The sequence below is a fragment of the Rosa rugosa genome, chromosome 3 (genome assembly GCF_958449725.1).
Source record: "Rosa rugosa chromosome 3, drRosRugo1.1, whole genome shotgun sequence".
NCBI lineage: Eukaryota > Viridiplantae > Streptophyta > Magnoliopsida > Rosales > Rosaceae > Rosa > Rosa rugosa.
In genome coordinates this window covers 18,975,316-18,999,517 of record NC_084822.1, presented here as the reverse complement: position 1 = coordinate 18,999,517, position 24,202 = coordinate 18,975,316, and the positions used below count along the sequence as shown (strand labels likewise).

General features: G+C 38.4%; 1 protein-coding gene and 1 long non-coding RNA gene across 3 annotated transcripts; both read left to right on the top strand.

The window, feature by feature from the left end:
• The first annotated feature begins 2,614 nt into the window (after positions 1-2,614).
• Positions 2,615-4,452, top strand: LOC133740840 (uncharacterized). Of its 2 annotated transcripts, XR_009861460.1 has the most exons (5): positions 2,615-3,025; positions 3,224-3,305; positions 3,612-3,741; positions 3,845-3,916; positions 4,102-4,452. It is a non-coding gene; the product is annotated as an uncharacterized LOC133740840 (long non-coding RNA). The 2 variants fall into 2 exon arrangements; XR_009861459.1 differs by lacking the exon at positions 4,102-4,452 and having other exon boundaries at positions 3,845-4,092.
• Positions 4,453-4,566: 114 nt separating this feature from the next.
• On the top strand, positions 4,567-5,906 carry LOC133737378 (very-long-chain aldehyde decarbonylase CER1-like). Its single transcript, XM_062164945.1, has 5 exons — positions 4,567-4,575; positions 4,810-5,010; positions 5,108-5,203; positions 5,441-5,614; positions 5,730-5,906. The coding sequence occupies exons 1-5, from the start codon at positions 4,567-4,569 to the stop codon at positions 5,904-5,906; spliced, it is 657 nt and encodes a 218-aa protein (XP_062020929.1).
• The last annotated feature ends 18,296 nt before the right edge of the window (positions 5,907-24,202 follow it).

Genomic DNA, 24,202 nt, shown 5'->3' with positions numbered 1-24,202 from the left:
AGGTGTCTAAATATTTTTTTTTTTTTGGGGAGAGAGAGAGAGAGAGAGAGAGGTGAAAATATGAAATTACCCTTTGAAAAATGAATAATTGCATAAGGTTAACGGTGTTATTGACGCCATGTACTAAAAATGTGTCGGGTTTTGAAAGTCATGTACCGCTTTGATTTCTTTGAAAGATAATGTACCGATCTTCGGAGTGGGCCATATGTTGTGTACAGTTCTTAAAATTTTCTTAGTACATAATTATACAACGTAAAAATAATGGGTTGCCATCGCATGCCCGTTAGCTGTGTGATGGCTATCAAATCCTAGGGCTACCTAAGCCTAATGCATTATCATGTTAATAATGGAGTGCCATTGCATGTCCTTTAGCAATATCTTTGGCTACCAAACCTAGGGCAACGTAAGCCATATACATTATCATAATAATAATGGACTGCCATCGCATGTCCTTTAGCTATGTCTTGGCTACTTAAGTCTGATGCATTATCCTGATAATAATGAGCTGTCACTACACACCCGTTAACTATGTCATGGCTATCAAGCCTAAAGCTACCTAAGCCTAATAATTGTGCCATTAATCATGGTCACATTATTTAAATATGCACATTGCCAACACCGTCTTCTTGTTGACCAAATAATCATATATATATATATATATATATATATATATATATATATATATATATATATATATATATATATATATATATATTGTTAAATAAATAAAAGATTAGGCGATATTAGTTTCTCTGTAGCAGCCGATTTGGGGGTCTAGTGCCCACCCACAATTCTTAAGGAAAGAGGGCCACTATAACCGGGAGCCACCGCCCGTCTCTCTATTTATAAATTTCTTGAAAATTAGGAAGATACAATGGGGAGCAAAAACCTAACCCTTATAGAATCAACATACAATATTGAAACCATAAAAAAGACAAAAAGAATCAAAATAAAAGAAGCACACTGATCATCTAAAACAACAATTAGGCATAGAAGCTATGTCTCTATCATAGCCAGAAGCAAGGAAATTTGGTAGATAATTCTACCAAATTGAACCATTATTTGTCCCTCCATAATTAGCAAGCTTGTTTGCCATAGAATTGCCTTCCTGAAATATGTGTGAGAATTGGAAATTAATCTATTGTGACATGTGAATGCGATATAATCATGGGATTCGTTGATACGCTAAAAGCAAGCGCATAATTCAACCCTACAAATGTCATCGTTAGTATATAGTAAATATGGATCGTTCTATTCCGGGGATTGAGGGTACACCTGTCATTGTCAAACAAATAAAGAATTAAAATAAAACAAAGTATATTATTTACAAAAATAAAATAAAGTATATACAAATTTACGAAATAAAGGGGGGTTTTAAGAATTGGTTTCCGAAAATTAAAATAAACAAAACAAAGAAAATACAAAAACACATATACAAGAATGAAACGTAAGAAACAAAGATCAAAACCCATTCCAAGTATCAAATTCGATTCAACCCTACAATTGTTCTTCCAAGTCATGAGAAAGAAGTTGATCATGTAAAACATTTGAAGCAAATGATTTCCCATATTTTACTTTCCTTTACTAATTAACCTAAGTGAAAGCACCTAGATCAATCCTATCAAACATGCAATCAAAGTCTAGAAAGCTAGCTAATCAAGACATGTTCAACGCAATAAACAAGAGAAAGGTTATCAACTTTTGTCCAAAGCCTTTACTACTTTTGATTCAAGTTCACAAAACTATTAGGTGAATCATAAACTTAAATCTAGCATCAATTATACATAAACCCTAAAAGTTGGCCACCAATTAGAATAAACATACAAAAGATATCAATCAAGAAAATTTAATTGACCAATCTCACAAAAGCAACTTAGAATCACAATTATAAGAATCGAAAATTTATTCAATCATAAGAATTCGGATTTAAACTTGTTCAAACATTGTTGTCAACTAGAAACAATTCCAGGAAAATCAAACAAGGTTACAAAGAAAGAGGTTGAATTACACCGTGAGATGGAGATGGGGATGGATGCTTGGCGTTTGGATTCTTGAATCTTGGAAGCAAGTCTTCAAGGTGGAGGATGGATGATGATGCTCACGGCTCCTTCTTCTTCCTTGCTTGAAAACAGTGGATTGCACTAGAGAATGGAGAGAGAGGTTTGACGTTTGAGAGAATTTTCTGAATTCTGAGGTGTGTTGTGGTGTTGAATTGTGTTGGTGTTAGAAGTGGTGTCACTATGCCAAAAAACCCTTCAGACGACAGAGCTGAGACGACAGACATGTTGGTTTCTGTCGTCTGATATATTTTAACGACAGACAGTGTAAAAACTGTCGTCTGAATATGCAACATACCATACAAAGATGGTCTTGAGAATTAAGTTTGTTTTCAAACAACAGTTATCTGTCGTCTAGTCAAAGGAGATAAATTGATTTCGTTTTGGGTCGTAGCTTCTTTTTTTTGTTTGTATTCAGACGACAGATATATGTTGTGTCGTCAAAGGAGTAAATTGGCTTTGGATTTTTTTTTCCTGTTTTTTTTTTTGGCACAACATGAAGGGATTTAGTTTTTCGTTTTTGGCAAATAAGGGATTTAGTTTGGAACACTTTATGACATTCTCTCCCCGACTTTACGAAAACTAAAACCTAAACCGCGGCTCAGCTGAAACCATTCCAACTTCAATTTCTTGCTCCGTCCATTCCAACTGATGAAAATCCAAATCGAAACACCCTAATCAGAACCCAGATCGAAACACCCTAATCAGAACCTCATACTCCGTCCATTCCCCATCTCTCTTCGACAGACGAAGAAATCCTCATTCCACATCTGGGTCTTTGTTTCAAACCTAAATCGCGAAATCATCCAAACCTCTTTGCAAATTTCATGGGTCTCAATCAGTAGCTCTTTATCTATCACTACTACAGTAGGTCGTCATCTTTTCCATAGTCTTCTTCCGCGGCTCTTAAGTGGATTTGCTATTTCCAAGCCTCTGAGTTATTGCCACTTTGAGTACGCAAAGTTCTGGTAAGGTACCGAGTTCCCAATTCTCTATTGTTTAAGTAATTGCTTTGAATCTCTTTCTGGGTTGTTTATCTCTTTATTCATGATTTGGGTTGGGTATTTTGATTTCGTGTTTACTCCATCTTCGTTTTAGGTTTTGTTATATTTCATTACTGTTCTTTTTGTTTGGGAATTGATATTGACTTTACAATTAATATCTAGAGATGACTTGATTGTTGAGAACTGGTGACCAAGCTTGGAAAAATGAAGTAGTTTGTGAGATCAATTTTGAACTTGCATCTTGGTAAGTCTTCTCTTTCGATTTTGCTTATTTGTGGAAGAACTATTATGTTTTTTGGTTTTGGTGGTTGGGTATGTCAATTGGGTTTCGATTTGGAATTGAAAAATCTTGGCAAAATCTCTTGTTTGATGATATATTGTATGTCAATCGATAGCCTTGAATGATTAATTGGTATTGTCTCTCAAATATCTCGATATGAATGGAGCTTACCTTTAATTTGCTCAGATGTTGATTGATTATTTTGATATATAATAAATACAACAACTATTCTTTACGGGCTCTGCTATACTTTGTATTGTGATTTTGCAGTGATCAAGATGATTGTGAGGTTGTGAGGAAAGTAGGGGGAGGAAAATACAACAAGGTCTTTGAAGGTATTAATCTCAATACCAATGAGCGATGCATAATCAAAATCCTCAAGCCTGTGAAGAAGAAGAAGGTAAAAGATTAGGGTTTTGGGGTCTAGTTCTTAATTGATTCAATTGCGAAAGTCGAGTCTTTATGGTCTATGAAGGTTGATCTTTGTGGGGGTGTTTATGCAGATTAAGAGGGAGATTAAGACATTTGAACACAGAGGCATGTTCTTGGAAGACATTTGTTTGGATTCTTGAAATGTGATCCCTTCTTTTGGATTTTTGTATTTAAAACTCTTCATAAGATAATTGCAACAACATTAGTCAACTCTTTTTTGTCTATATTTTAGATAATATACATTTATATTCTAGCTTATCATTGAATGAACCATTCTCGATCTGTAATTTGGATGAAATAAACATCCCGAGTTCTTGTATACTTGTAGGAGTTACCTGTTGCTTTTGTTACATTCAAGTCTCGGTTGGGTGCAGCATTAGTCTCCCAATCTCAGCAGCATACAGATCCACTTCTTTGGATAACTGACATGGCTCCAGAACCGAGGGATGTATCTTGGAGAAATCTGGTGATACCATACAGAGTTTTGCCACTTTGCAGGCTAGGTGTCATTGTTGCAGCCTCTCTTCTTACAATTTTCTTTGCAATCCCAGTCACTGCTGTCCAAGGTATAGCCAAGTTTGAGAAACTGAAAAAATGGTTTCCTCCAGCCATGGCTTTACAGTTGATGTAAGACTTATCTTGATTATAAAACTAGAACTTTGATACATCAAACTGTGACCTATTTAGTTAAGCTCACTTATGTCCTTAAACTTCTTGACCTACTGTGTTGTATATGTCCTTAGACTTCCCTATTTGAATGGAAGTAGATTCAACATCAGTGATGACACAATTAATGGTACCTGTATGTGTGCGTGTGTGTGTGCGCGTCATATGTGAGTAACCATGTACATAGGTGTATATATGTGGGTAAAGTTTTAATAATAAAGACAGAGATCAGCGGGTCCAAAGAACTAATAGTGTCATTAAAATCTTGACGGTGTTAAGTGATCAAATTAGAGCCATCCTAGTATATATATGAATCTCTATGTGATTCATCGATATTGATTGATCTCTTTTTTCGTATATCTCATTGCAGGGTGAGGGGTTCAATAATTATGGTGGTATATATGTCCAGAGGAATCCACGGCTGAAAGTCAAGGTGGTGGATGGGAGTAGCTTGGCTGTGGCCGTCATCCTTAACAGCATTCCGAAAGGGACAACCCAGGTTCTCCTTACAGGCAACCTCACAAAGGTTGCTTATGCCCTTGCCTTTTCTTTGTGCCAAAGAGATATCCAGGTATATGTCAATTACATATTCATGTATATGACTTCATATTTCTATTCCTATATGTTTTCTGACCTGATGAGATCGATATTGGATAAATTTTTTTCAGGTAGTTACATTACAGCAGGCTGAGTATTTGAAGCTCACCAAATCATTAAATGGTACAGAGGGTAAGGTGGTTCATGACAGAAGCTATGCTCAAAAGGTAAGGAAAATTTGGCTCTCTATACCAGCTTTCTTATTGTTTCTATCTATCATATGCTATGGATATTTAACAACCATAACAAATTAATTGAAGAAATATATTTCTGTTTAACAATTTTTTAGGTAGAAAATAGGGATTTCTATTTTTCTAGGGTTTACGGTTTAGAGCTACACAGAAAACTTGTTCTCTTCAAATTACTTTTTTTGATACTTAATTTGCAGTGGAATTTCAATGCAGATTTGGTTGGTGGGAGATGGGTTGAGTAAAAAAGAACAGTTGAGTGCACCAAAAGGAACAAGTTTTGTTCCCTTCTCTCAATTTCCACCAAAACAGTTGCGCAGAGACTGCCTCTACCACTACACACCAGCAATGAAGATCCCCAAGTCTCTTGAGAATGTTTACTCTTGTGAGGTGGGTAATTAGTAACCAAAAAAGAATTTTCTATAATGTTTCTTCATCCATTATTAGTTTGTTATTTACTTAGTAGGTAATTGGTTAACTAAAGCTTATTTATTGTGACAATCAGAACTGGTTGCCAAGGAGGGTGATGAGTGCGTCGCGTATAGCAGGAATAGTGCATGCATTGGAAGGTTGGAATGAGCACGAGTGTGGTCACACCATGTCCAGCATTGACAAAGTTTGGCAAGCAACTCTTCGACATGGCTTTCAGCCTCTAGTCTCCAAAGAGGCAAAGATTGATTAGTCACCTCTTCAAGAAAGCATTACCTAATTATGATTTATGTTCTGACTACGCCTTGTTTTTATTTTGATATTATTTGAGTTTATGTTCAGCTGTACTGTGCTTGGTAGTACATGATTTGCAGTGGATATGTTAGTGATTTCCAGTTATTTGATGAATATATGGTACCATTTTCTAAATGAATGGTATTGGTATATATTGTGGTTTATGTATATTTCCAGGTTCTGGTATGGCACATTGAAGCCAAATTCTGTGGTTTTAAACCAAATCACAAAATATAAAAATGTGGAACAATTGAACGTCCAACAACAGAATTCAAGCAAAATACTGTTGTCTGAAACAAGAAGATTCAACAGACAAAAATAAAATTCTATAGTCTTAGTCTCATTCCCACGACAGAATATTGTGATGTATGATACTTTCTCACAACATACGTAACAATGAAACATCAACTATCTCCATATTCAGACGACATATAAATGTCTTTTTAAACAACATCAAACAATAGAATGTTATTAAAGTCTGTTGCTAAAGTTAAACAACAACAACATTTGACTGTCGTCTGATATCATATTTAACCACATATACTACCATTTTATGCATATCTGAGCAACATTCAGACGACAGATATATTTTTGGTGACTGTCGTCTGAGTCACCTTCTGACGTCGGGCATTGACTGTCGTCTGAACACCAATCAGATATCAGCTTAATAGACGACAGATTTTCTTCATATCAGACGACAGTCAAAGTCTGTCGTCTGAAGGGTTTTTTGGCATAGTGTGTAGAGAATGCTCCTATTTATAGGAGGATGGCAACTTAGTCTCCAAGTCTTCAAGATTGATCCACACAGCGTCAGCCAATCAAATAATGCCACGTCAGCTCTGCTTTGTCATCCAACCAATCAAAAAGCTCCAAAATCAATCCCTAATATATTGTTGCTGATTTTCCCAAGATTTAATCTAATTTTATTCACAATTTTCGGCCAAATTGCTCTTGAGTGAAATTAGGAATGAATCTAGACTTGTTTTGGACCTTTTCTCCCTTTAATCTCTCCATGGCTTTATCCTTAACATCCTCCCCTTGATTTTCTCTTGATTTTCACACTAAAATTGCAGATTTTATTCTCTAATTTCAGCCAACATATCTTGAGGAAATTGAGGGATGAATCTGGACTTGTTTTGAGCATTTTCTTGTTGCAAAATCCCTTGAAACTCTCCCTTGATTTTCTCAACGTAATCTCCTTGATTTTCCATGCAAAAATCAGATTTAATCTCCCATAATATCTTCAAGCCATGTGATCTCCTAATGCCTTCAGGTTTCCTAGCCTCATCAGGATTCCTGCGTTGACTGGGATTCCTAGTCGGACCAGGAAAACTCAATTTCTTCATTTCAGCTCATTTCTGCATCCCTTCTGCCTTAAAGCTAATTTCTTCTCCATTTATTCGATGTACCTAGAAAATAGAAACTAAATTAAAAATGATTAAGTAAAGGAAATAACTAAGCAAAATATGGGGAAATAACTATTAAAACATCGCATTAAAATGCTCCTATCATTCGTAGCCTCTAAGGAACCTGATTTGGATTATTAAAATGGTGGACAACCAAGGAGGAATCAATTTCTAGCCAAACATGTGTCCAATTTCGCACCCAAGAAACCTAAAGGCTTCAATAGCAGCAGGGATCTCTGCATCTATTTCACTACGAATTACAATATTGAAAGACAATGCACCGAAAAAGGCACCATTTGAATCCTTGTAAATGCCTCCATATCCTGGCAAGTCTACACTACGAAAAAACCCATCAATTCTCTAGAGAATTCATATACATGTACATAGTAAACACTTTTATTTATTTATTGAGATTACACGGTATCCTCAAAGGATTTCTAGGCCCAGAGACTAATCCATGTTGGGGGGGGGGGTCATGTCAAAACGCTTCCACCCCCCGGGCCACCAAGAACAAATTGAGATTTGAACTCTAATCAGTGTCGGGATTCGAACCCGGGTATAGGGGTTCTACATAAATTATTGAATCCCTCAAATATCATAAATGTGTAAATCAAATGTTATACATAAAAAAAGAAATCAATAGACTTGAATTAATGAAATATTCTAGTAACCAAAATGAACTAGAATATAGAAGCTTCAACTAACTTTGTAAACAAAAGAGAACACAACAACTCTATCACCTCATATTCAAACACGATTTCATAAAACCCAACTTATTATTAAGCCAATAGATTATTATCATTTCACAATCAAATAAACCTTCATCCAGATTAACTTCTATTTCTAATTACTTTCTCTATTCGATAAAATACCTCAGTCCAACAAAATAAAATCGTTTAGTTCACCATGTTGGCTAATGAACAAGAGTTCAACAATTAATTTCACAATTTTACAACAATTGAAACGACCCTAGTACGAAGAGAGCTCTCTCTCCTTGTTTTGCTTCAGTCGCCGCCAGGGCTCAATTTTTGTTCAATCTGATCGGTCTCCAACACTTGCTTTATTCTTTCAATCCCTCTTTCTCCCAATCTGTCACCTATCACTCATGTCCTTTCCATCTTCTCCACCCAATTCTTCTTTTCTCCCTAATTCCAAATGGCAGGAGGTGTGGAGGTTGTCAGGTCAAAGATTGGCCAAGGCTCTAGCCTTTGCCAGTGGAAGTGAGGATCCTTAGCACGATTTCTCGACGATGGAATCCCTTCTAAACCCAATTTACCACTTCTTGATCGGTCGATCGGTCTCGGCTAATCCAACTATCATTCCGGCAATACATTTCATGTCCCAGATTTCCCAAATCTGGTCGTTTTCTGAGCGTGGATTGGTTGATCCAGGAGGCAATTGTGATGCTTGCGGAGGATAAGCCGGCGATCGTTGCGATGGCAGCGGTACTGGTGGATGCTTTCCTATTACTGGAAACAATTTGCTGGCATGTTGGCTAAGGCTTTCTTGAGCCATAAAGTTTGGTCTCGGGCCTGATCTTGGGCTTGGGAGCCCACTAGGTCTTGATTTTTTAGTTTAGCTTTTTTGGGATCGGGAGTGGGAGCCCGAGCTCATTAGTTTGGTTTATTTTTAGTTTTAATAATGGACTAATGTTAGGAGCATAATATCCGATGTTTATAATGTTTAAACCCTATATTTTGCTAAGCTATTTCCTTTAACTTGATCAATTTAACTTAGTTTGTGTTTTATAGGTAAAATGGAGTCTCAAAGTCCAAAAATGACTAAGGGAAGTGCAAAGTGGCGCATAAATGAAGAAATGGAAGGTCTTCCAGTTTGACTAGGAAAAGGAATCTCAGTTGGAGTAGGAGTCTGAAGCTGACTTGGACTAGGAGTTCTACTTGAACAAGGAAACCTAATGTGACAAGGAGTCCCTGTTGAATAAGGATTACTTAAGAAGGTTCCGGAAGAGTGTAAAAGCATCTTGAGAAAGAAGTTCGTATTAGACTAGGAAACGTGATTGCATATGGAGTTCTACTTGCATTAGGAGTCCTGTGGAAGCTAGGAGACGTCTTGGAACATTCAAGAAGCATCCAGAAGTGACGTGAAGATCATGTACAAGACATGAGCCGTACAATATATATGTAATTCGGAATTTTGAATCAAGATGGAGTTTGGATTTCGGATTTGAGTTGGATTTGGTTATGCCATGAGATTCTTGAAGCTTCTAGGGATTTCTTGACGTCAAGACTTCCAGGAAGGAAGGAGGACATGGATTGGAGATGGTGATGCGTTCTTGATGATGTGGAATTATTTTATTGGTCAAGGGATGTTTCAACCAGTCAGAAAATTAGAAGGAAAACCCGAATCAACACAACTTAGGAGAACTCTAGTAGGATCGAATTGGGAGAAGTATTGAACGTCACATTATAAATACATGATTTTTTTGACATCTCAAGGTTCACCTTTTTCTCCACAATTTCGGTTTCTCACTTGTGTTCTCTCTAGTTTCAGGTTTTTCACAACCTTCAAGGAGTTTTGCCGTGACCATCCACCTTCCTTGCCGTGATCATCACTTGTACACCACCTTGGAGCTGCTTTGGATCTTTGGGACGTGACTAAGGGTTGTTCATACCACCTCTTCCATGTATTTTTCACGGATTAGTCTTTTTTGTAGTTAGAAAATTTGCTTTGGAATTTCTTTTGTGTAAACCGAAACTATGAGTTGACAATCTGATTTTTGGATGCAATTTTGATGTTCTTTTCATTGTTTGATGTGTTTATGTGTTCTTGATCTTTGTTAGTTGCCGAGACTATGGAATGATAATATGATTTTATTTAAATTTGTATGTGACTGTTCTCTTTGTTCGAAACATAAGAATACTTGCATGTAATTGAGCTAGTAATTAGGTTCTATGCTTTGTAAACCCTAATTCGATTAAGTAGTAAAGGCTTGCTTTGAGTCGAAATCAGATTATGCATGTAATGAATTGACTTGCTTTGAGTGCTTGGATTTGCATGTTTATCAACTCTTTCTTGAACTTAATGATTTGAAAACTGATTTTCAATGCAATTGCTTTGATTCTGTGATGCTTCTTTTCAAAATAAACTGTTTTGGTGCTTTGCTAACTCAATTGATTAAAGAAGAAAGTTAAAAGGGACATTGAATAGATTGATCTTGAATTGTTCTTGATGAATTGTTTTCCCTGGTAACTAATAAAGATTAAGGGATGCATGAATGGTTTGATCTTGAATTGTTTTCCAAAGATTCTTCTTCTCCCACCTATGTATATAAAACGTTTTTTCTTTCTGTATTTGTTTTCTAAAAATTTATGTTTTGATCTTTAAAACCCCCTTGTTCTTGCGTTTTGTGTTCTTGTATATGTGTAAACCGATTTAGGATTTTAGGTAGCATGTAAACCGTAAATAACAAGTTAATAATCTGAAAATATAGTTTTAATTTCGTAAATATGTGTTTAGGAATTAATTTTGGCCGAATTTTATGTGTGGTGTTTTGTAGGAATTAGTTTGGTGTATTTTAGGAACTTGTTTTGTGTTTTTTAGGAATTGTGTTTTTTAGGGATTTTTGTTTGTGTTCTTTAGGGATTTTGTTTCCTACTTGTATTTGGTTTCCTAATTAGTGAATGACTAGTAATCTTTGTTGTATGTGGATTCCTAACTTGACTATGACTTGTAAAATGTATTCTAGTAGGAGTAGGATTCCTAAATAAATTCTAATATGTATTCCTCTATAAATTTCGAACCATGTTGTCTATATATACTCCATATTTTCATGTGAACTTGTATTCTATTCTCTCTAATTCGTGTCTTGCATGTAAGTATCCTCAATCCCCGGTTTGAACGATCTCTGCTTATTCTATACTAACAATGTTTCTTTTCAGGGTTTAAATTGGCACTCCTTTCGAGCGTATCAATTTTTGGCGCCGTTGCCGGGGATTGAAAAATTTTCATGTGATGAAAACGCCACTAAGGGTTGATTTTGGTAAGGGATCATGAATTATGATGGAGTAGGTGTAGTTTCTTTTGTTAATATTGGCCTAAACCCCTTATTAATACCTGAATCAGGCCTTTTAAGGTTGAGGGCAGCTTTTATTAACACTTGAAGATTGTCTTGCACTTATAACCTTTCTTATCTAAGTAAGTATAGCCTATGTGGATGGTGTCTAGGAAGGGGACAATGTTCATGATGGGTTTTTGAATCTAGAAGTGCATTCAAATGAGCCTAAATCACAATGTGGGAGTAGCTCATGCCAAAATGGTTTCTACCTCTCGTGCTTGTCCTCCCCCACCTGGCCATTTCAGTAAGGTTGCCCAAAGGATTTGAAAGGAAGTTTGTGTGTAGACAGGACTTGAGCCGCACGTCTAAAGCTTGATTCATGATGTCTTGTTGACAATTTGGGTGTCCAAAGCATTTTTGGTAACCAAGACGTTGGCACGTGGTCCGGTTTTTGACTTCGCCAGAGGACATGCAAGCTAGGCTTGACTTATCAGAAGTTGGTGAGTTCGATGGTGGCAGAGGTGAGCTATTATGGTGCTTGGAGAATAGCTGGTAGAGAGGATAGGGGAACCCAGATCTAGTTTCTCTCTCCTCAAACTCTCTGTATATTGAAAAATCTATAAAGTATTTAGTGTTCTGATTCAATCAAGAGAGAGGGGTCGGTGGTGGAAGAGGAAGATAAGGTTGGGCTGAGATTCTAATTCGATCAAGAAGAGCGACAAAAGTAGAATTTTTTTTTGCGTCTGTGGTGGAAGAGGAAGAAAACTGAGGAAAGTAGAAAAAAGAAAAAGAAAAAAAAGAGAAAGATAAATAAATAAACTGAAAAAAAGAATTGAGAGGCATAATAAAAATTTTAGCCTGGAAGGGATAACCACATCAGTGACTTAACAGAGAAATTGGACGGAATGGACCAATTGGTTTATAATTGAGAGTTCAAGGAGTAAATATGTCAAATTAGAATGTGAGGGACTAAAATGTGTTTTCAGCAAAAGTTTAGGGAGTAAACGCTATTTAGTCCTTTAATTATTTATAATATGGGCCAATAGGTTGGGGGTTGCGTCTATGAGTAATGGCCGTGTCCGGCTTTACTCTACTTATTGTTATGTATATATGGACTCTAGAAGTTAGGGTGTTTGTTATTATTTAGGGGCGTACTTCTAGTCCATGGCTGGCTTCTTGTAACATGTGCTATTTTTTTTTTTTTTTAATCAAACCCAAATCGGGTGCTAATATATTCATCACAAGCCAGAATAGGTTGTTACATACCCTTCCGTTGTCATTTATAGACAGACAAGAAGCTAGTGGTAGTACCCACAAGTGGTACGTACATATAATCCTACTCATTGTACATTCAAATACGTAGAGATAGCGGATATCCTCCTTCGGTACTACTCCAGAGACGCTAAAGAGGCATAGATGCACATCGGTGCTTAGTTTCCTAATACAAGGAATTATTGTAATTTAGACAAACTAAAAAACATATAGATGGGCTTAGGGCTAAAAACCCCAGCCTAAATTAGAGAGCCCAATAAGGCAGTCCCAAAGAGAAGAGCCCAACTTAAGGCCCAGCAAGAGGGTTGACCCAAGCACAGACTACCACGCCACCGCGCCTGCAGCCGCCACCATGAGACCACGCCGGTACAGCGCCACCCACGAGTCTGCCTCGCCACGAACCGCGCCGTTGAGCTCCGTCACAAGCTAGCATCACTGCGAGCCCCCCAAGCCACTGCCGTGCAGCGCCCGGACCTAACGCGAGCCCCACAAGCCGCACCGTCACCAGAAGACTGCAAGGTTGCTGTCACCACCAGATCGCGCCGCCCAGCACAGAAACGACCATAAACGCCCAGAAAGGCCGCCCAAACCTGCACCAAACCCGTCTGCCAAGCCACATGTAATACCCGAAAAATCCAAATTAATTTCCGTGGATTTTTAGAAATGATTTCACGATAGTGGGAGCGAGTACGAGGCTCGGAGAAGTTGTGGAATTAGTTCGAACGATTTAATTTTCGAAAACGAACGTTATTTAGGGGGTCTCAAAAAGTGACTTTTTATACATTCAAAATTTGGGAAAACTTCCTTCATGAAAGTTGTAGAGCTTGTCGATACGATCTCGTGCATATGTGGAACGCAATATTCGGAGTTGGTATGAATAAGTTATGAATATTTGAAAATTGGGAATTTTCTATAAATATGGAAAAATTTCTGATTCTGTCATTAAGGACAGAAAAATCAGAAAAATTGCGTTTTGGCCCCCGGAATCCTCCGTTCTCTCTCCTCCCTACGCGGCCGAACTGCTTGACCCGACCCGGACCCATCTTCGTCCTCCGCCGTCCTCCGGCCACGACCCGGCCATCCCTGGCTTCGCCGTGAGCCGCCCAGTCGCCCTGTGGGAGCGCCTTGCCCTGTCGCCGCCCCCAGACCTGGATCGAAGCCACCTAGCCTCCGATCGGTGACCCGGACGGAAATACACTTTTCCGGCGTCACCTCGGCCGATCCTTTTCATTTTCGTGATCGTCTCTTCCCCCTGATCATCCCCATGTAAGTCTTTCATCACGATTTTGAGTGTAGAACACTAGATCAAGGTTTGACTTTTTCGACGTCCCTGATTTAATCTGAAATCTGATCGGACGCACAGGATTAATCCGACTTCCAAGCTTGATCTAGGACGATCTAGACCGAATCTCGCTTAGCTCCAGGTATGAAAGTCGATCAACCCTTCATTTTGAACCAGTTTGTAGTTGGTCACTTTGCCATCTGAGGTTGTTGACCGGCGTTGACCGCCACGTTGACCGCCGTCTGACCTCCGGGTGTGGCGGCGCGTCGGACCCTTTTTTTGAGTTTTCATTATCTAGGCGATGATCTACGCATCCATACGAGCGTTTTGATATATAACAAGGTTATGTTAGAAAAGTTGATAAATAGTGGATTTACGTTTTTACGTTAGTATTTAACGTTTTTACGTTTTATCTTCAGTTTACGATCTGCGAAGATCTGACCATCGGTTTTACTTCAAATTTAGATATGTTGATCGTATGACTGTCCCGATGACTTTGTGTGGTCACGGGCGAAGATCCGACCGTTGGATCTTCGTATAATTGAGAAATGGTGATTCGGAAGGCGATTCGTGAGAATCCGACCGTCAGATTTTCGTATAATTTTGTGGAGATGTCTGTTAGAGTGATTCAAGAAGATCTGACCGTTGGATCTTCGTGATAATTTTGGAGAATGATCCTAAAGGCGATCCGTGAGGATCCGACCGTTGGATCATCGTATAATTTCGATCTGACCGTTGGATCATCATTAAATTAGAATCCGACCGTTGGATTTCCGTATATGTGTGGTTTATGATTGATTTACTAAGTGAAGATAGTATCTGATTAGGTGATTGACGAATCGAGTTGGTGGACGATTCGGATCGATATTTGGCTTTTAGAAGACGCAGCGGGAATTGGAGGTGAGTAAACCTCACGTGGTTCATATTACGAACCGAATAAATTTAATTACTTTATTTTTATCGCAATTGTGTGAAAATATTTGTGGAATAAATATTTGTTTTAAATCATATGGACTTGATCAACTACGGTCCATAGGTAAGTAAAATGATTTCATTTATACAAATGAATTTCACGGTTTTTATGCTTGAACTATAGTTGATATTAGTGGTCATCCCTGAGCGGATGATTACGTATATATATATTTACGTGGAATATATATATTGGTTGATGTGTGATTGGTGTGATGAAATGATTGAGAATGGATTGGATATTATTCAAGCTATTAATCTCGCATTTTAATTGTTGAATAATGAAATGTTGATCATGTGGTGTGAAAGCTATTTTATATGCCCAAATGTGATTATGTGGAAATTATTTTAAGAAATAAAGATTTATCTTGAAATAATATGTCTCTTTATGTGGGTGTACATATACATATATACGATCTATAAATCATAAAGATTGTATTTTGTGAATTTGATTATGTCTGAGAAGTACAGTTGTGAAGCCGGGTGATTTCTACAACCCCGTGCTTAAATGAATTACTGGTAAATATGTTTTGGTGTTATGAGACGTTAAGCCTGGGCCCTAGTCCCTACAGATAGTGCACTATTATACTCATAGGAAGGAAGTAGCCGACCTTGGGTATACATACTTGGGTATAGTACGTTGGACCCTAGTATGCTGCGGCTTTCCCGTACTTTGGGTATAGTATGTTGGACCCTAGTACGTGGATTTGTGATTTGTTACCAGTCAACCTGGCTTACTCGTGCTTTGGGTATAGTACGTTGGACCCTAGCACTTGTATTTATGATTTGTTACCAGTTAATCCGAAAATTCACTAAAAAGAAAAGTGTACTTATATTATTTTGATCAAATATCTATTTGTGATATATTGTTAATATGTGAAGGTGTTAGTGAAAAGAGAATCAAGCATGCTTTGCTTTAATGTTATTTCACATATTAATGTTGCAATATTTGTTGGTTGTGATCAGTCAAATGTTGAGTTTTAAAAGAAAGCATCGAGAATATACTTATATGTTTCTGTGATTTTTGGAGTTACCTTGTGAGTGTGTTGATTGTCTACTTGAGTTATAATAAATATAATTGAATAAATCAACAGTTCTTTCTTGTTTACTCATACGGGCTGTCAAAAGCTTACTGGGTTTTGTGTTGTTGCAACTCCCGGTACACTATTCAAATTGTGTAGTGGGTAATCGTAAGGTCAGGAGAATCAGGGCAGTGATCGTGCGGTTTAGAGTATTAGTATTGGATTTACATCATTTGTTTTTGTGAGGAGTGTTATGCTCATTTGAGCTTTACACATTGATTTGGTGAGAGTGTGCTGTAATAAGTAACTTGAGGATTTGGTTATGTAATTTTTAAGAGGTGTAAGATGTAGTTGTTTTTGAGAAAAAAATTCTGAGATTATAAACAGGGTATTTTGAGTTTCATGCTTCGAATATGAATTACTTATTCAGAATTCGGGGTGTGACACCACAAGCCAAAACAGCTTCTCTCCCGACCTCAGCCCAGGGCTTCGAAGCGCCCATCCGGCAGCCAGCACAGGGACAACTCGGCAAAGCTAATGCTATCCCGGCTGCCGCCGGACAGGGAACAATTTGGTGATGTTTTTCCTCTCTCGCGGCGCTAGGCTAGAGAGAACTAGGGTTTTTTAATTTTATTTTGTAACATGTGCTATTGATTATACTTGAGTCCGAAGTAATAAAAGTGCTCTCACTTCTTCTTAAATAAAAAAATATAAATAAATAAAATTAACAATAAAAAAAAAACAAAAAATAACCCTATCTCATACTTTAAATCATGCACTCAAAAACCTCACTATTAATATAATGGATTAAATACTGCTTACTCCCTATACTTATAGGGTTTCATCGTTTCAGTCCCTGACATTTGAATTTCACCTAAAAAGTCACTGAACTCACAATTTCCTCCTAATTGGTCACTGCCGTCAAGTATCCGTCAAAAACTCCGTTATCTTCCCCTAAAAAGTCTATTATACCCTCATTTACTTAAAAAAAAATATATATTTCTCTTCCTCTCTTTTTTTATTTTTATTTTCTTTTTACCTCTTCTTCTTCCGGCTCTTTCGCCTCCTTCTGTTCATCTCCTCATCAAGATGGTTCCAATCTATAGACCTTCAAGAGGTGAAATGAAAAAAAAAAGAAATAAAACAGAGAAAAAAATAAATTTTTAAAAAAAAAAAAAAAGTAAGTGAGGGCATAATAGACATTTTCAGAAACTTTAACATAAAATTTTGACGACAGGGACCAATTGGGAGGAAATTGAGAGTTCATGGACTTTTTATGTGAAATTCGAAGGTCAGGGACTGAAACGATGAAACCCTATAAGTATAGGGAGTAAACAGTATTTAATCCTAATATAATCTAGAATTACCAAGAGCTGAGTACAAACCTTTGAAGTATATTGTACCCACTGGCGGATCTACTCACAGACTAGGACGGGCTCAAGCCCGTCCACGATTTTGAAGCACAAAAAAAAATTAGATCTATACTTTTTTTTTTTAATTGGGGTTTGTCCAGACAATAGAAGCCCAATAGGCCGCCCACTAGCCGACCCGAACTAACTCCCCACTCCGTCCCGACTCCACTCATCGTCGTCATTGACTACAGGTCAACTGGAGATCTGGAGAATTGTCTCTCACAGAGTCACAGTCTCACTCAGTCACTCTCTCCCACTTCCTCCTCCTCTCGCCGCCTGCGGCTCAGCCTGCTCTCCCGACTCCACTCATTGACTATGGGTAACGGGTCTATGGCCTATTCGAAGTTTCGAACTGGTCAACTGGAGAATCATCTCTCACAGTCTCACTCTCTCCCTCTTCCTCCTCCTCTCGCCGCTTGTGGCTCAGCCGGTTCTCCCTTCTGGCATTCTGCACTTCTCTCAGAGATCAACTGATCAAGTTCAATTTTGTTTAATTTTGTAAGTTCAATTTTGTTTAATTGAATCAATCCAATTTGGGGCAATTTATAGGGTTAAGGATTGATGTGAAATTCAATTTCGTAGGTTGTATTGGATATTTGGATTGAAGCTTTCGTGGATTGAAGAATGAAGGTTGCAGATTGGAAATCAGGTAGGCTGTAGGCAGCATTCTCTCCGTCTCCTTGTTCTGCAAATATGCAATCTACTGCTGGAAATCAGAGAAGCTTGAGTCCATTATTTGCTTTCTTCTTAAGCTAGCTTCCTACTCATCCCCCTTTCTTTTTTAACTTGTGATTCGTCTTCGGTTTCCATTTCTTGGAATTTGAGTTAGATTTGTGGGCTGATTCGGTGACTGTGGGCTGATTCGGTGACTTGAAGATTTGCACCTTTTCTACTTCAAGATTCGCTGCTTTCTTGGGGTTTCTTTGTTTTAATTTCTTGTTCATGTGTGCATCTATGTATGATCTTATGCAGGATGGAAGTACTTCTGGACTCCATGTGTGCATCTATGTATGATCTATGTTTAAGAAATCCAAGCCCTCCCAAGATTTCAACCCTGGATTCGCCATTGATTGTACCTCCCAAATTTTCTTCTTTTTGATCGAACCCCCAAAACAAAATCAAAGTATCCCTTCTTCTTTTCTAACATTTCTTCTGTAAATCTTCTTCTTGGCCCTTCCCTTTTCTATCTGGTAGCAAAAGGATGATGCGAACTTCAGTCTTTGTAATTGTATTCTTCCTCTCTTCTTGGTCTTGTTTCTCTCATGGCGTTTTCTTTCTTTTTGTTTCCTTTCTCCCCCTTTTTTATTTATTTCCTCTCCCCCGTCTCTATCCCCCTACCCTCTCTGCTTCAAAAATGCACTCTTATCTTTCTCCTCCCCCCAAAATAGATGCATAATTAACCCAATTAAGGTTTGATTTCAAGTGACACGTCTACTTTAAAGAAAATAGCATACAAAACATAATGATACTAATTTAATTAGTTACATGTAAATCAAAGAGAAATAATTAACTAAACAAAATAACATACCAACTAATAAAAATGGCCACTGCTATAACCCTTAACATCGTCAAGTGTCTCTAATAAGAAAAACCATCGAAATCGTATCTGAGATCTCACATGATTCACATCAGAAGTAATCACAAACACATTATAATTTTCTAGGCATTGATCATATTGCCCATATAATGAAAGACTAGGATGCTATATATACCAGAGGGGCAAAACAGTAACACACGTTATAGATTTCTCCATCTTTCAATGATCATGACTTTAATCAACTTCTGCAAAACGATGTTGTCTAAGGCGCTTCAGAAGCTAAAACACATACACGTCGCAGCTACAGATACTTGAAAACCGCTGCTAAACCCAAATTTAGATTTGAGAGGAAGATTTTTCGAAGCCGAGTGGTAGTGAGTAGTGACAGTCACGTACGTTTTTGAAATCTGAACAACAATGACAATCTTCTCTTGTATTTGAACAAGCAGGATTACTACACATATGTGTCTAAGGTTCCTTTCTCTGTCTTTGTTTTTTGTTTTTTGTTTCCCTCTCTCTTTTATTGTTTGATTCAATTAAAGAAAACAGGTTTCTGAAACAAAACAGTCCAGCGGTTTCGAATGATTTGGTATATCATTTATTTAGTTAATATCTTGAAATGAGGGAGTAGTAGTTCTAAAATTCTAATATAATATGGCAGTCCGAAGTCTCTGTTGTCATGCTCGAACCACCTGCTTAATTCGTATCTTCGGTTCATGAGGCAGCATAGACAAATGAGTGTGATGTCGTCCATCCAGTTTCTAAGACAGCATAGACATCACACTCATTTGTCTATGCTGCCTCATCACACTCACTACTATGCTTTCTGAAACTATTGAATTCCTAAATCTTTTACTCTGTAGTATTGATCAAGAACTCAAGATAGAGATATTAATATTGGCATCTTATAATTGGTCTCCACAATCTTTTTTTTTTTGTTCGATCTGATAGCTCCACACTCCACACTCCACAGTCTACATCTATATTTTCTTGTTCTGTCATTCGTGGAAATTTTTAATTTCCAGTTAGTGATATATGGTGGTCAACCAGAAAGTTTGATACACATCCAACAGTTCTGTTGATTGAAGGTTGACCATCGTAATTGTACAACTGCAGTTTTATTTTCAATTGGCGCTTTGTGGTGACCATTGTATTTGTACAACTGCAGTTTTGTTTCCTGTAGTTGGTTAAAAGTTGAAACACTTTTTTGTTAGATTTGTGAGGAGAGGGCAATGATTGAGATAGAGCCAGAGAGGGTTTAGCAGTGAATGCCTATGGGCTAATGATGAAGCTTCAGAAGTGGCAACTGAGGTCTATAATAGGGAATTGAAAGTGGCTCCTCTAAATTGGGATTGAAAGAGGATGGGAAGAATGAGAAAGCAAAAACTGCAACTGGTAGTGGTGCACAAAGAAATGCTTGAATGCCTAGTCACTCTGGAACATGTTTCAAAGGTCTTGTCCTGTTCACTATTTCCCTCTCTTGTATTTATTTTTTCATCTTAGTTATGTTGAAGGATGTCGACATCATGTGTGCCTCTTCAAACTAGGGTTTTAGTCGTAGAGTTGTAATAGGAGAAGGTTCTAGATTTCCTAGTCATGTTCGGATTCTATTACCTTTCATGTACTCTGTAACTCCCTATATAAAGGGCTCCTATTATCATTAATACAACACAATTCTCTCTGCAATTCCAATTCTCTACAACACGTTATCAGCACGAGCTTTAACCATAGCCTAAGAAAAAAAAAAAAAACCCTAAAAACAAAAAACTGCAGCCGCAAGCCCTAGCCGAAAAAAAAAAACCCTACACCTCCCTACCGCAGCTTCCCTGCAGCTTCCTGCCGCAAGCCGCAAGCACTGCAACTCCCTGCCGCAAGTCCCAGCGCGCTGCTGTAGCCCCCTGCACACCTGCGCACCAGCCCGCGCGCACGCTGTTGCCTCCCTGCTGCTTGATGCAAGCCTGCTGCCTGCCGAACCTCCTGCTGCAGCATACTACCGCTGCCGCTGCTGCTGCTGCCAATTGTTGCTGCTGCCCTAACACGCCTGCTCCAACACGCGCGTGTCCTCAAGCCCCAAATCATCACGTAAGTTTTTGTGATTAAAGTTGCTGCTTTCTTGTATTTTAAATTCCTTTTATTTTCTGCAGAATTTTGGAATATATGAACATGGTTTTGAGTATTTAATAAGCGGAATTGTGGGGATTCACGCTTAACGAACTATGAGTGTTCGTATGAACTAAGAGTGTTCATAATAAACGAACTAAGAGCGTTCGTATGAACTAAGAGTGTTCATGATGCTCGGACTAAGAGCATCTGTAAGCATCAAATTGTGACCATATTAAAACATCATTGTTTGGTCTAATCCAATTATTCTTGGAAATTGATTTCTTGGAAATTGATTTCTTGGTAGCATAGCTCGGAAATCTTATTATTATTCCCTATTAGTTTTCGTGGAAGTTTAGATCCGAAACTAATTCGTTCTTGTTTCACCTTTTTTCAGGATGTCAAACTCGAACATACTCGATTTTGTTCCATTGGATTATGCAGGCAAAAGATACCTATTGTGGGCTCAGGACGTTGAGCTCCATCTTATTTCCCGAGATCTATTGCACACAATCCAAGAGCTTTGTTATGAAGGAACTGCTCCAGACCCTTAAACTGAGATTGACAATTCCAGGGCACTTGCCCTAATGATGCGTCATATGGATAGAGACCTCCAGTTTGAGTTCATGAATGAGGATAGCGCCATAAAGCTTTGGCAAGCGCTTCGTGAACGTTATGGCAATGTTCGTGACTCCATCCTTCTGAATTTAGAAGCAGAATGGAATGATCTTCGCTTCTCTGACTTTGATACAGTCATACAATTTTATTCGGAAGCTCTTCGCATCACAGGAATGATGCGCTTCTGTGGCAAGACGATCACAGAAGAACAATTGATTGAGAAAACCCTCAATACCTTCCCTGTCTATGCTATGAGGTCCTGTGATTTATTTCAGACTCATATAAATGCAAGACGGATCACAAGCTTTCAAAAGCTTATTGAAGCTATGAAAATTGCTGAAAGGCAAGACAACGAGCTTGTGAGAAGAGAAATTGATAGGCTTCGAGATAGCTATCCAGAGCATCGTCCCATGGCTAGAGAAAGTCGCCATAGACGTCATGATCCATATGATCGAAATGCTCATGAAGGTAGTCGCCAAAGGCGACAATCACGCCACCGTAGGAGCCGTGATTTTGAGGGACTAAGGGTTGGAAACCATAGAGCCAACGTTGGCCATTGTCATAATCTTCCAACGCCTCAGGTCCTAGGGACCATGCACATTGTGCCAATGCGCCTCAATCAAGGGAGAATCCTCTTCATGGTATCTATTTCTGATATGGAACGTCTGATCAATGGGCCTGAGTTTGCAATGTACCTAAGAAGGTAGCTGCCTCATAGTGATCAAGACATCGAGTTCAAGAAGACTTTAAATCTGGCGATGAAGACAAAATGCCGTAGATTTTTATTTAGAGTAGTCTCTTATTTCCAAGAATTATGTAATGGCAGTTATGCCTTAAATCAATAAATGACATTTTGTTTTAACTATTTCTCACTTGGCTCACCTAATTAAGTATGATGTCTAGGAAAGTAATTGAGATTAGTGGTACTTAAGAGAGCCTCGCTCCACCGACATCTCTTCCTACTTTCCTGGTCATATTTGATTGGAGTCACCGAACGGATTGAGTGACTACAATCTGTCTAAGTTTGACTTTTATTTTTGGATTAGACTTTGGTTAAGAAACTGTGATGTAGTCATTGGCTATTAATAAAGTGTCGATTCTTTTACTTAATGTCTTGGACATACCTTAATTCGAACTTTATTTGAAAGATATAAGAGCCAATGGTTTTCATGTGGAAACACATTGTGAGAATGGACAAGAGTTCCTTTGCATCACCTCTAATGACTACGGACATAAACTAGTAATAAAGTGTCGCTCTAGTGCGTTGTATGCAACCACTATTCGAGTCATTGAATCCAACCATGTCATTAGAGATGATTTATGGGATTCTGACACATATAGGCTTTGGCATGACCATTTGGGACACCCAGGTCGTGCCATGATGATCCGTGTATTCAAGACTTCACATGGACATCCATTTTTCAAAACGAAAAGAAGTAAGAACCAAGAATTGGTTCGAGGAGCTGCACATGCGCCTCATGGCGCCATGATTGTGCAAGACTGACCACACATGGCCAGCACCGCCTACCCCCTGCGGCCAATACATGGCATTGACGCCATGTATGGAGACTTGGCTCCTCTCTCTACTTCTCAAAGTAAATTGTGACATTCTGGCTCAACCAAAACCTTCTTTGGTTGATTATAAGGCCAATCTTTCGTTCTGTAAAGCCTGTTTTTTAAGGATCACGACCATCCTATGCAAAGGACACTAAAGGAATAATTTCATTCTTACAAAGAATCCAAGGGGATTCTATGGATCGACTCAACCAACTTGCGGACTGCTTAGATGTTTTATGCTGTTGGTTGATATGTGGACACGCTGGTCACGTGTTGCACTATCGTCCACTCGTAATGCTGCTTAAGATGAACTCCTAGCCCAAATCATATGGCTACGGGCTCACTACCCGGATCATCCCGTTCAGTCAATTCGACTTGAAAACACTAGAGAGTTTAGATCGAAAATTTTCGATGACTATTGCCTATCATTGGGTATTGATATCAAGTATCATATTCTCATGTACACACCCAATTGGTCTCGCGGAAAAGCCACCATTAAAAGACTACGATGGTAGCCCAGACTTTGGTAATGCGCACCAATATTTCCGCTTCGGTTATGCAATATCGCATACAGCTATGCTAATTCGTCTACGACTCATAGCAGCCACTCAACTTTTATTTGCGTTACAGCTAGTGACTGGGTTCGAGTCTAATATCTCGTACTTATGTATATTATCCTCAGGAATTGTCGTGGTCTATCCCTACTATGTCTCATCTTGATCTCCTAAAAGTGACGAGATCAAATATACCTGCTGCAAATATGTCTGTAAGGATTGATGTCCCCACAAGAGGACATGGTGCCTCCCAGAGGAGATGGGTACGGCACCACTACCATGGATGGTGGTATGGTCATGCCACAAGGTGGCATAATGGCGTCATAGGCCATGGGTTCCGCTAGAGAACGTAGGAGACCAATAGGTTCGATGGATTCTCGCCCTAAGAAGAGAGCAAGTTTGGCACAACTCGATCCATTGATCATTGATACTCAAAATCCGTCTCATGAGAATATTCTGGATTGTGGTTATGTCCAAGAGACATCGTTGGGGGATGCCTCAATGTTAGAAC

Bases quoted from the DNA above. Each gene is read 5' to 3' on its own strand.
- LOC133737378 (XM_062164945.1), top strand. The intron at 5,011-5,107 runs GTATATGTCAAT...AATTTTTTTCAG, and splicing joins TGTGCCAAAGAGATATCCAG to GTAGTTACATTACAGCAGGC. The intron at 5,204-5,440 runs GTAAGGAAAATT...ATTTCAATGCAG, and splicing joins ACAGAAGCTATGCTCAAAAG to ATTTGGTTGGTGGGAGATGG.